This window comes from Anomaloglossus baeobatrachus, chromosome 2 (assembly GCF_048569485.1).
Source record: "Anomaloglossus baeobatrachus isolate aAnoBae1 chromosome 2, aAnoBae1.hap1, whole genome shotgun sequence".
Lineage (NCBI taxonomy): Eukaryota > Metazoa > Chordata > Amphibia > Anura > Aromobatidae > Anomaloglossus > Anomaloglossus baeobatrachus.
In genome coordinates this window covers 48,455,527-48,468,813 of record NC_134354.1, presented here as the reverse complement: position 1 = coordinate 48,468,813, position 13,287 = coordinate 48,455,527, and the positions used below count along the sequence as shown (strand labels likewise).

General features: G+C 49.1%; 1 protein-coding gene across 8 annotated transcripts in view; it reads left to right on the top strand.

The window, feature by feature from the left end:
* The window catches only part of SYNJ1 (synaptojanin 1), a 191,692-nt gene that overhangs the window by 167,799 nt on the left and 10,606 nt on the right, over positions 1-13,287 (top strand). For all 8 annotated transcript variants that reach the window (XM_075335047.1, XM_075335051.1, XM_075335048.1 and 5 more), the window contains 3 exons: positions 1,996-2,060; positions 3,744-3,846; positions 5,967-6,193. In XM_075335047.1, coding sequence (XP_075191162.1) covers positions 1,996-2,060; positions 3,744-3,846; positions 5,967-6,193 — 395 coding nt within the window. The remainder of the gene's footprint in view (positions 1-1,995; positions 2,061-3,743; positions 3,847-5,966; positions 6,194-13,287) is intronic.

Genomic DNA, 13,287 nt, shown 5'->3' with positions numbered 1-13,287 from the left:
TACTTTCAACAAACTTTTGCAGAAATCATTAGTACAGGTGAATATAAGAAAGTTTGTAATATATATCTTGGCAGAAAAATCTGCTTCTTTCTGTACTTCTTCCCATCCCACTGCCTTCAGACTGTGTCGCCAGCTCTGTGGTGTCAGCTCACACCTCCTATTATACTCTATGGAGTAGGAAAGAAGAGCAGGGGTAGACACAGAAAGATAGTACGGAGCTGTTACCGCACCCTAGTGCTGGTTTCCCATCTACACTGCTCAGGACTGCTGTATAAATCTCTCCATGCAGCTGCCTGTTTTGGCTGTGTACTAACTAAGGAATAACACAAACACTATTTGCCCAAAGGGCAACAAGAGGTACCCGAACTAAAGATCTAATCAAATAAACTTTATTAAATTATATAAATGGACAAAAGTTAATCGCCTCCCCGACATGTTTCGCCATGACTGGCTTCATCAGGGGGCTGAGGCTATAGAACGCTGAAAACGGGTTACATCCCCTTTTTAAAACCTCTAATGGTGACCTCCCCATAGGGCTACCAATAGTGGTGGACTCCAGTGGCCAAATCAAATTCAGGATAACTTCCATTCACACGTCCACCAATGAATAGCTTCCCAGCAGGTAAACCTGCCGCCTATAATAGGGTTGCTGGGAAGCTATTCATTGGTGGACTTTGACTGATTAACAACCCTATTATAGAGGGAGACATCAAGCCATATTAAACTGTGGAAATGCCTGGAGTTATATCGGTCACCTTGATAGGTGCTTACTTATGAGTGACTGATATATTGGCAAATCATAGCTTAGAACACATAACAGTGCTCGATAACATCCAATTGAAGTGTGAATGGAAGTTATCCTGAATTTGATTTGGCCACTGGAGTCCACCACTTTTGGTAGCCCTATGGTGAGGTCACCATTAGAGGTTTTCAAAGGGGATGCAATTGGTTATCAGTGTTCTATAGCCTCAGCCCCCTGATGAAGCCAGTCATGGCGAAACATGTCGGAGAAGCTATTAGCTGTTAGTTTTTAACAGGCAGTGTAGGTGATAGCCAGCCATGTTACGTTAGGAATTTATCCAGAGTAGTGTCGGAGAGCGGCCGCACTTATCTTATACGGAATTTACTTCCCACCTGCCAATTTTAACTTTTGTCCATTTATATAATTTAATAAAGTTTAGTTGATTAGGTCTTTAGTTAGGGTACCTCTTGTTGCTCTTCGGGCAAGTAGTGTTTGTATAATTACCCCTACGCTGACCGGGTATGACAATCAGAGGTTAGTGTTTGTGCTCTAGCTAAGGAATAAAGGGCGGTAATCCCTCCGTGCATACTTATTTTACAGCTATGAATTCTGCTATATGCTGTTATGTATATGAACCGCCAAAATTTATGCACAGATCGCGTCTATTCATGAAGGGTATAAAATAAACTGACACTCCATTAAACATTGGAGATTGTTGGAAATCACAAAGTAGACGGCACAAGTCCATTGAGCCCAGTTTGTGGCTCCCGCCTTGTCAAGAAAGATATTCGGGGATCAGCGCGGGGGTGGCGCTGGAGAGGCTTCAGTAGGGTAAGTATTGCTGGTTTTTAATGGTTGGTTGCCGGTAATGATTGGAACATAACAGACCAGTGTCCTGATCATTATCTGAAAAACCGAAAAACTGGGGCAAACGTCTCCCCATAAGATGAGGTGGTTATCGCTGGGGAAGAAACGGTTACACCGGGAGGGATTCTTACCTATGTAGTGCAGTGCTGTATATAGTGGATGTAGACTTTATACAGATGTAGCTTTGTAATAACATTGATGGCGTCTATGCTGCTCCCTGTTATGCCATTTACTATACATTAACTACTAATATAGTAACTTACCCCAGTTATACTACTTCTGCATGATTCATGCTGTGCTTGCTTCTTAGTCCTGTGCTGTTAGCCTGTATACAGATCTGGTTACTTGCATGGAAGCAGATATTGAGTTTTTTATTTCTCTTTCAGTTCGTGCCCAACCTCCTCCACAGTTCGGAGGCCCGATGGCCGCCCCCTTCTCTTCAGTGAGGCCGGTGAGCGTCTTCTGATTTGTTTTCTCAGTTTATGTCATCCAGACCTTTTTCACCAAATATCCAGACCTTTTTCACCAAATATCCAGACCTTTTTCACCAAAAGTAAATCGATGTGATATGTACTTGCTTATATCATCTGAGATGCCAAATCTTACGCAGTTTAAAAAACAGTTCAATGATTCAAAATATTTCTATCCGGTTGATACCAGGAGAAAGCAGCTTTGGTGTGGTGTGTAGGAATCTATGGACACATACAGAGATAGGTCATAATCTTTTTACGGTGCATATATCAAATGTACTTTTAGGGTGAAAGCACACCCGACTAATTTTTTTTTTTAAACTTCTCTCATCTAAATCTACTACGAGTGCCATAAAACACTTCCCGATCGCCGTCTTCTCCAGTTTCCAGCGCTGCTCCGTTCCTATTCTCCACCACATGACCACTCTGCAGCATTGCCGGCTCACATGGCATCTACTGTTTGTGACCGTGCTGCTGCTTTCCTGACATTCTTTGCCACTCAGAATGGAAATCCATACTTAGATTGATAGTGGTATCCGGTCCACATATAAACCCCCTGAGTGATCTCATCCATCTGATTTGAGGTCACGTGGTGCAGTAGCGGAGATTGGAAAGTGGGGGAAGACTGCGATCGGTAAGTATCCTGATGCACAATGTGATGGGGTTACTCAGCTTGCTGTTTAAGGTAGCACACAGGAACGTTTTCCATTAAAAATCCAGTTGGTTAATTAAAAAGCGCATAAACCGCAGTTCTGATAACATGACACTGACTCTTCCGGCTTAAAAACACACACACACACACACTGTACACAATTCGTTACAGCTCACAGTACTGGTCCAGATGCTCTTCGCAGAAGAATCCCAGTGGAGGTATCCCCCTCTCCACTCGCTGACCCCATTCAGAAGAAGCGAATTCCGCCTCTCTGAGGATTCCTTTTTAGAGGCATCACAACCTCTACACCGTGTCTGAGCATGTGCCAAGCAACCAGTCTCCATCTTAAAACATGAGCCTCACCGATGGGTGGAGGTATGTGGGATAGCCAGACCCACCTGTCTCTCCAGTTATCCATAAAACCTGTGCCTGGAACGCCCTGACAAGACTCGTGGTCATCAAGTCAATGGAGCAGTAGTGCACATGTGAACACCACTCTATTTAGATGTGTCCTACCAATCTTTTATAGACGTTTCACTCCAGCGATTATGTATCTATTACCTAGGAATTCTGTTTGTGGGATGGCATATTTTAATAATTTTTGTGCCCTCAATTTAAGGGTGTTGGCCCAAACCCGCCATACAATAACCACACACAGGATAGGTGAAAAATGATTGATCGCTGGGTGTACAACCATTCCAGGGGGGGGAAGGGGGTCATTTTTGGAAATGTAAGTGGTGAGCACCTGTAGTCTCTGCGCCTTTATCTGCCCCAATAATGGTCTACTACTTCTATAGGCAGTGGTCACTCCTATTCTCAGGATTATCAGGGGGTCTCGGGCTCGATTGTACAGTTATCATCTATCCTGTAGATGCACAATATATGTTTTTGGGTGAACCCCTCTAAGTGGCGATTCGGACCAATCTGAGATGGAGATGCTGCCTGGGGACGTGCTGCCTAATAACCATCAAAGACGCGATGTACTCTATGTGACTGCTATTATTTCCTGTAGATAATACCTCCACGTGCTGGAGTGATCAGTGTCCCCCAAACCCGACAAGCACAGACCAGACCAAATACTGAGGCTCCAGTGAAAGCTGCAGAACCAGCCAAAGGTACGTGTGTCGTCCTGTATAATATAAGGCCTTTTCTATGGATCTACAGGTTCTGATTATACTGGTGTTAAAGTATATTTGTCAAAATGGATTAATAAACAAATCTGAGACCTGATGAGGCTGGTGTACTTATTTTGATAATCCATTAAAGAATGGCTGTATAATCCTCAAATTAAAATGGGTATTTTGAGTCCATCAGAAGAGTGAAATGGCTTCATGAGTCCAAGTATATTCAGTCTCCGCTGACCAACAGCTGCAGCTTGAGCTGAGCAGTGAGAGATTTTGGCAGCAGCAGGGGCACTGAGGAGCTGTCAATCAGGCTTATACTTTCAGAAAGGATTTTACAGCCAACATGGATTTTCAAAGTAAGTGTGGCATCACCATCAGGTCTAAAAGATCTATTTAATAAAGCACCTAGTTTTAATATTGTGAAATCTGCTGATAGACCGGAATATTAAAGTAGATCTATTGGGTTTCTGTTTACCCTGATGACCCGAGAGTAGCGTAGTTCACTATTCTGCCTAGGGAAGAAATGGAACGTTACCGGACCAATAACCTCTAAGTAGAAATGTGTGGCACCCCTGAGGGTCCAGTTGCCACAGAGGTACTGCACCTCAGCTAGAGGTGTGCGGTATCCCATTCTCGGGTATGGAGGAGGCCACAAGTCGTTGCACACAGACACACACTCAATTTAGCGGCACTCCATTAGGCCGCGGTTAGGGCTAGTTGCACCTTAGGGAAATCACAGTCCCGGAGCCGGTCTGGAGGTGGGGTTTAGTTAGAGGGAGCAGACTGTAGAGCGTTAGTCAGTCAGGAAGTAGACGTGGAGGAGAGAGGTCCTGGGGACTGGAGCTGGAGCAGCTCGTCCTGTCCAAGGACAAGGAGGGAGAAAGGAAGAAGTAGAAGGAGTCTTAGAGCCACGGAAAGTGAGAAGTCCACCCGTGGTCTCGCATCCACAGCTGGCATACCGGTGTGGAGGGACTTGGCTGCAAGCGGAACCGGCCCCTAGACTAGTGGAGAACATCCAGGCACAGCTAGCAAACCGGAGGCTGAGGCTACTTCAAGTCCAAAGCCACCACCACATATAACCCGCTGTAAAGGTGACCACATAGGACTAAGGGGAGAAGGCAGGAAAGCCACTCATAAAAGGAATCTGCAGACACCGGCTCAGGGCACTGTGTGCGAGGCTCGGGGCAGGCGGTAGAGGCCAGTGCAGGAAGACAACCAGGGAAGGAACACAGAAGGGTGTACCGGATTCTGCCTCAAAACTATCCGGGGATTGGCTGGGGCCCATCACAGCAGGACCCAGCCCTCCGAGGGCAGCATCTGACTAGTCGTGGTACCCTGGAACTATCAACTGTGAGTAGAGACCTTGTGACTGCATTCCTGTGTTGTTGCCCAGTGATTGCCTGCTCCTCCAGCCCTGCATCCCACCATTACATGTCAACACCATAGACTCTATCACCTATTTACCTGCCCTGGGGCTAAGCTCTACCCATGGAGAGTTCAACTACCTCAGCTACACCACCACCGACTTCAGGGGACCTGCAATGCAGCGGCGGCTCATATCTGGCCGCATACCACCGGTGGCGTCACAACATATCCCATTTAAATATATCCCACACGCATTTAAAACGACACCACCAGGGTCCCGAAAGTCGGGCCGTGACCTTCCAAACAGAACCGCGGCCCGGTTCCGAGTGCCCCATGGCCCTGGTGGGTGTGTCATATGGACTTTACACTCATGGACCCCAAACGGACATATTGTTGCGTGGTCTCCACACTGTCGCAGATACAGACAGATGCTGGTTGCGCATTACAGCCTGAAACGCGAGATCGAATCATAGCTGTTAACCATTTAAACGCTGCTGACAATCACTACCTGGGGTTTGGCTTCATAGAAGAACATCTAAAACACAATACTTCATCATTGCCATATGTAGAACAAGTGATCAAAAGATCACATTCCAGTCCTTGGGATTGATCATATCCATTATGGATCCTGTGACCGGAACCCATGTGAGCAAAGGCATAGACCTTTACAGTTGATGTCGATCAGGCCTGTTGGAAGGGCATTGACTTGTTTTGAAGCTGACATTTTTGTGTTTCTTCTTTTTTAGCGATTTCTTCTCTTCCTGAGCCCTTGAAGCCCCAGCTTGCAGCCCCTCTCCTGCCTAGCCCAACTTCCCAACCCCCCTGCCAAAAACTGCCAGAGCCTCTGTTACCTACAGCGTCACTACCGACTTCCCAAACACCCCCTGCACAAAGCCTAGACCCCCCTCCGCAGCCGCCGCCTCGTAGCCGCTCCGCCCAGAACCTGCCTTCAGAGGAAGCCCCTTCTCAAGAGGTAAGCCTGGTCACCATCACATGGCTATTAAGGTAATCGACTGTATTCTCTGTTATCAGCTTCAATACGTTTAGGCTGAGGCAGCTAATTTGTATAATTTAAAGGTACGAATCTCATATATTTAATGTGCCTTATCCTATACAATGTATTCTGGCGTTGTGTAGGATGAGTGCCTCTAGCGCTCACAAGTTGTGTGTGGTACTGCAGCTTAGGTCCATTCACTTCAATAGGGCAGAGCTGCTATACCAGATACAACCTATGGACAGGAAGAAAGGAAAGTAGGCATGTTTTTCCAGCACCCATGACTGCACCACGAGGTTGATGTAAGAGTGCCGTCATGGGTTCAGAAAAAACACATTACCGGTAAGTAATTACGTATTTTTCCAGCACCCATGACTGCACCCTTAGATCAACCTCGTGGTGCCGTCATGGGTTCAGAAAAAACACATTACCGGTAAGTAATTACGTATTTTTCTAATTCTGGACAACCCCTTTAATTTTTCCATTTGGGAGATGTCTGGAACTGTACAAGGGACAGACGCCTTTTTAATATACCAATTATGATTAGGAAACAATTATAAAATGTAATAATTCCCAATTTAAAGGGGTTTCCCGATTTCAGAAAACAGTTTGCTTTAAAATGCGGCACCGCACCGGTCCATAGATTTATTTCTAGTATTATGTCTTAATTGTAATATCACCCATAACCTGAGACAATGACTTACATTCTTCCATATGAGTTATGCACCATAGGAGCGCAGGCCAGACAATAAAGAGACTCTTATCCTTTGTTTTTAAAGATTTTTTTTTTTCTTCTCATGAACAAAGTTGATTTTAATCAATAGATCTTGGGATAATAATAATTTCCACAATTGGATGTGATTAATAAAAATGTTCCTGTGCTGAGATAATCTTATATATGTGTCCCTGCTGTGTACTGTGTAATGGCCGTGTCTGACCGTACAGGGACATGGTCTGATCATACCACAGCTCCTGGGTCGAGGAAGAAGTAAAAAAAAAAAATATAGAGACATTACAGCACGTAATCACTGCTAATTCTTTTTGTGAGGTAAAACATCTTTCCTACATGTTTTTAAAAATGTTTTACCTCAAAGAAAGAAATATTTTTTGAGGTAAAACATTTAAAAAAAAAAATTAAGGAAAAATGTTTTACCTCACAAAAAGATTCAGAAGTGATTCTGTACTATAAATATCAGTATATTCTTTTGCGTCCTCCCCGGGCCAGGAGCTGTGGTATGATCAGACCATGTTCCTGTACGGTCAGACACTGCCATTAGACAGCAAAAATAGAGTCCAGCAGCGACATCCATAGTAGATAAAAAATTATATTTCTTTTTCGCTCCTAATTGGGAGACCCAGACAGTGGGTGTATAGCTACTGCCTCTGGAGGCCGCACAAAGAACTACACTTAAAAGTGTAAGGCCCCTCCCCTTCTGGCTATACACCCTCCCGTAGGAGTACGGATTCCTCAGTTTTAGCTTTGTGCGCAGGAGGTCAGACACGCACGCATAGCTCCATTGTTTTTAGTCAGCAGCAGCTGCTGACTATGTCGGATGGAAGAAAAGAGGGCCCATACAGGGCTCCCAGCATGCTCCCTTCTCACCCCACTGTATGTCGGAGGTGTTTGTAAGGTTGAGGTACCCATTGCGGGTACGGCGGCAGGAGCCCACATGCTGATTCCTTCCCCATCCCTTTTTACAGGGCTCTGGGTGAAGTGGGATTTACCGGTCTCCAGGCACTGAGACCGTGCTCCATCTACAGCCCCTGGAGAAGATGCTGGATGGAGCGGAGTACATCAGGGACATGGCCCTGCTTCCTCAAGGTACTCTGTGTCCCCGTGCATTTGGCGCTCACACCGCAGCATGCTGGGTGTTGTAGTGCGCCGGGGGACATCAGCGCTACGGCGCTTGTGCCATGGCCTCATTCAGCTTCGCTGAAGCAGGCACACTTCTGGGAATCGGTCGCGCCGGCCGCTGGGACTGCGGCGCGGCTGGCACTTGTGGTGCGCCGGGGACTTCAGCGCGGCCTGCGCTTTTACGGCGGCCGCGCTGATAACTCGAGTCCCCGGCTTTTGCGGCCTGCTTCCGTTCGTTCCCGCCCCCAGACCTGCCAGTCAGGAGAGGGGCGGGACGCTGGCCACTTCTGGGAATCGGTCGCGCCGGCCGCTGGGACGGCGGCGCGGCTGGCACTTGTGGTGCGCCGGGGACTTCAGCGCGGCCCGCGCTTTTACGGCGGCCGCGCTGATAACTCGAGTCCCCGGCTTTTGCGGCCTGCTTCCGTTCGTTCCCGCCCCCAGACCTGCCAGTCAGGAGAGGGGCGGGACGCTGGCCAGTGCATCAGCGCCGAGGGCTGGAGTCGTTTTTACATACTCCAGCCCTCACAATCGGCACAGAGGGGACACTGTTTCCCGCACTTTTGTTTGGAAACTCCCACGGACCGCCCCTCTCCACAGACGCCGGCAGCCATTCCTGCTGACACGCTGAGCTGCAGAGGGGAGCCGGGGAGACCCAGACAAGGAATTCTGCGCCTCTTACCCGCTATTCAGCGGGCGGTAAGCAGCCCTCAGGGCTCACCCCCTCTTGTGCCAGTAGTATTCTTAGTATTTTGTTTCTACAAATACTTGGTATTACATAGCGCTGGTCGCCCTTTGGCTATAGACTCTCTCACATTGCAGAGAGCCAGCAGCATGTCGTCCGTAAAACGCAAGGGTGCCAAGGCGCAGACATTATATGCTTCCTGCACCGCATGTGGGACTTTTCTACCGGCAGGCTCCACGGACCCCCATTGTGTGCAGTGCTCGGCCCCTGCGGCGCTTGCACAGTCGGGACCTCTGCTGGACGTGACCCAGGGTGTACCACCTGTGAATGCTGTCCAGGTGACAGGAACTGAGTTTGCAGCTTTTGCTGACAGAATGTCTCTCACTATGTCACAAATTCTTGACACATTGCGAGCTAGGCCTGTACTTCAGGCCACGGACACTGTGCAATCATTGCCCCCTGGTCCCCCTCAGCTGAATTACCTCCAAGCTCCGGGACGGGCATCTACACCTCAGGGTGAAGACTCTGACTCGGACGATGGCCCCGGGCAGCCTAAGCGGGCTCGCTATGACGGGCCTTCACATTCATCTCAATGGTCAGGATCCCAGCGAGATGAATCTATGGGTGATGAGGCGGACGTAACTGATCAGGATTCTGATCCTGGGACCGCTCTCAATCTAGATACGCCAGATGGTGACGCCATAGTTAATGATCTTATATTTAACATCAATAAGATGTTAAATATTTCCCCACCAGCTCCTCTTGTAGAGGAGTCAGCTTCGCAGCACGAGAGAATCCATTTCAGATACCCTAAGCGTACATTAAGCACTTTTCTGGACCACGCTGACTTTAGAGACGCAATCCAGAAACCCCACGCTTATCCTGAAAGGCGTTTTCCTAAACGGCTTAAAGATACACGCTACCCTTTTCCCCCTGAGGTGGTCAAGGGTTGGACCCAGTGTCCAAAAGTGGATCCTCCAATTTCCAGGCTTGCAGCTAGATCCTTGGTTGCAGTTGAAGATGGAGCGGCACTTAAAGATGCCACTGACAGGCAGATGGAGCTCTGGCTGAAATCCATCTATGAAGCGATTGGAGCGTCATTAGCGCCTTCTTTTGCGGCCGTATGGGCACTCCAAGCTATCTCAGCCGGGCTTGCGCGAGTCGACTCAGTCACACGTGCATTTGCCCCGCAGGTAGCACCATTGACCTCGCAAATGGCGGCATTCGCGTCGTACGCGATTAATGCTGTTCTTGACGCTACAAGCCGCACGGCAGTGGCGTCAGCCAACTCCGTTGTTTTGCGTAGGGCCCTGTGGTTGAGACATTGGAAAGCAGATTCTCATTCCAAGAAGTGCTTAACCAATTTGCCTTTTTCTCGTGACCGATTGTTTGGAGAGCGTTTGGATGAAATCATCAAACACTCCAAGGGTAAGGACTCTTCCTTACCGCAACACAGACAAAACAAACCCCAACAGAGGAGGGGTCAGTCTGGTTATCGGTCCTTTCGAGGACCGGGCAGGTCCCAATTCGCCTCGTCAAAAAAGACTCAAAAAGACCAGAGACGCTCAGATTCTTGGAGGTCTCAGTCACGCCCAAAAAGGACAGCCGGAGGAACCGTTGCCAAGACGGCGTCCTCCTGACTTGCGGTCTCCGATTCCCACACCCGCGGTCGGTGGGAGGCTGTCCCACTTTGGCGACATTTGGCTGTCAAGCGTCAAAGACCGTTGGGTGAGAGATATTCTGTCTCACGGGTACAGGATAGAGTTCAGTTCTCGTCCGCCAACTCGTTTCTTCAGAACTTCTCCACCACCAGACCGAGCCGATGCTCTGTTGCAGGCGGTGGCCGCTCTAAAGGCGGAAGGAGTGGTGACCTCCGTCCCTCTTCAGGAACAAGGTCACGGTTTTTACTCCAATCTGTTTGTGGTCCCAAAAAAGGACGGATCGTATCGACCCGTCCTGGATCTAAAGTTGCTCAACAGACACGTAAAAGTCAGGAGGTTCCGGATGGAATCCCTACGCTCCGTCATAGCATCAATGTCTCAAGGAGATTTTCTAGCATCAATAGATATCAAAGATGCGTATCTCCACGTGCCGATTGCACCAGAGCATCAGCGTTTCCTACGCTTCGTCATACACGACGAACACCTACAGTTCGTAGCGTTACCTTTCGGTCTGGCAACAGCCCCCCGGGTCTTCACCAAAGTCATGGCAGCAGTAGTAGCTGTTCTGCACTCGCATGGTCACTCGGTCATCCCGTATCTAGACGACCTGCTTATAAAGGCACCCTCTCAAGAGGCATGCCAACACAGTCTGAAGGTGGCGCTAGACACTCTCCAGAGTTTCGGGTGGATTATCAACTTTCCAAAGTCTCATCTAACCCCGACCCAATCTCTGACTTATCTTGGCATGGAGTTTCATACTCTCTCAGCGATAGTGAGGCTTCCACTGGACAAGCAGTGCTCGCTACGGACTGGAGTGCAATCTCTCCTTCAGAGCCAGTCGCACTCACTGAGGCGCCTCATGCATTTCCTAGGAAAGATGGTAGCAGCAATAGAGGCAGTCCCGTTCGCGCAGTTTCATCTGCGCCCTCTACAATGGGACATTCTACGCCAATGGGATGGGAAATCGACGTCCCTCGACAGGACTGTCTCCCTCTCTCAGACTGCCAAGGACTCTCTGCGTTGGTGGCTTCTCCCCACCTCATTGTCACAGGGAAAGTCGTTCCTTCCCCCGTCCTGGGCAGTGGTCACGACGGATGCGAGCCTATCAGGGTGGGGAGCGGTGTTTCTCCACCACAGGGCTCAGGGGACGTGGACTCAGGAAGAGTCCACCCTGCAGATCAATGTTCTGGAAATCAGAGCAATCTATCTTGCCCTGCGAGCCTTCCAACAATGGCTGGAAGGCAAGCAGATTCGGATTCAGTCGGACAATTCCACGGCGGTGGCGTACATCAACCACCAAGGGGGAACACGCAGTCGCCAAGCTTTTCAAGAAGTCCAGCGGATTTTGACGTGGGTAGAAAGCAGAGCGTCCACCATATCCGCAGTTCACATCCCAGGCGTGGAAAACTGGGAAGCAGACTTTCTCAGTCGCCAGGGCATGGACGCAGGAGAATGGTCCCTTCACCCGGACGTGTTTCAGCAGATCTGTTGCCGCTGGGGGACGCCGGACGTCGATCTCATGGCGTCACGGCACAACAACAAGGTCCCAGTTTTCATGGCACGGTCTCACGATCACCGAGCACTGGCGGCAGACGCCTTGGTTCAGGATTGGTCGCAATTCCGACTCCCCTATGTGTTTCCACCTCTAGCATTGTTACCCAGAGTTCTCCGGAAAATCAGGTCAGACTGCCATCGAGCCATACTCGTCGCTCCAGATTGGCCAAGAAGGTCGTGGTACCCGGATCTGTGGCATCTCACGGTAGGCCAACCGTGGACACTACCAGACCGTCCAGATTTGCTGTCTCAAGGGCCGTTTTTCCATCTGAATTCTGCGGCCCTGAACCTGACTGTGTGGCCATTGAGTCCTGGATCCTAGCGGCCTCAGGTTTATCTCATGAAGTTGCTGCCACAATGAGACAGGCTAGAAAACCATCCTCAGCTAAGATCTATCACAGGACGTGGAAGATATTCTTAGCGTGGTGCTTGGCTCAAGGGTTTTCCCCCTGGCCATTTGCATTGCCAATTTTTCTTTCCTTCCTGCAGTCTGGGTTGGAAAAAGGTTTGTCGCTTAGCTCTCTTAAGGGTCAAGTCTCCGCGCTATCTGTATTCTTTCAGAAGCGCTTGGCACGGCTTTCTAAAGTACGCACGTTTCTCCAAGGAGTTCGTCATATCGTTCCTCCTTACAGACGGCCATTGGAACCCTGGGATCTGAACAAGGTTCTCATTGCTCTCCAGAAGCCGCCTTTCGAGCCTTTGAAAGAGGTTTCCCTTTCTCGGCTTTCACAAAAGGTGGTTTTTCTTGTGGCGGTCACGTCTCTTCGGAGAGTGTCAGAGCTAGCGGCGTTATCTTGCAAATCTCCCTTCCTGGTGTTTCACCAAGACAAGGTAGTACTGCGTCCAATTCCAGAGTTTTCTCCCAAGGTGGTTTCTTCCTTTCATCTCAATCAGGATATCACTTTGCCATCTTTGTGTCCGCATCCAGTTCACCAATTTGAAAAGTGTTTACATCTGTTGGACCTGGTGAGAGCACTCAGGATTTACATCTCTCGCACGGCGTCTCTACGCCGTTCTGATGCGCTCTTTGTCCTAGTCGCTGGTCAGCATAAGGGATCGCAAGCTTCCAAATCCACCCTGGCGCGGTGGATCAAGGAACCAATTCTTCACACATACCGTTCTGCTGGGCTTCCGATTCCATCTGGACTGAAGGCCCATTCTACCAGAGCCGTGGGTGCGTCCTGGGCATTGCGGCATCAGGCTACGGCTCAGCAAGTGTGCCAGGCGGCTACCTGGTCGAGTCTGCACACGTTTACCAAACACTATCAAGTGCATACCTACGCTTCGGCAGATGCCAGCCTAGGTAGACAGGTCCTTCAGG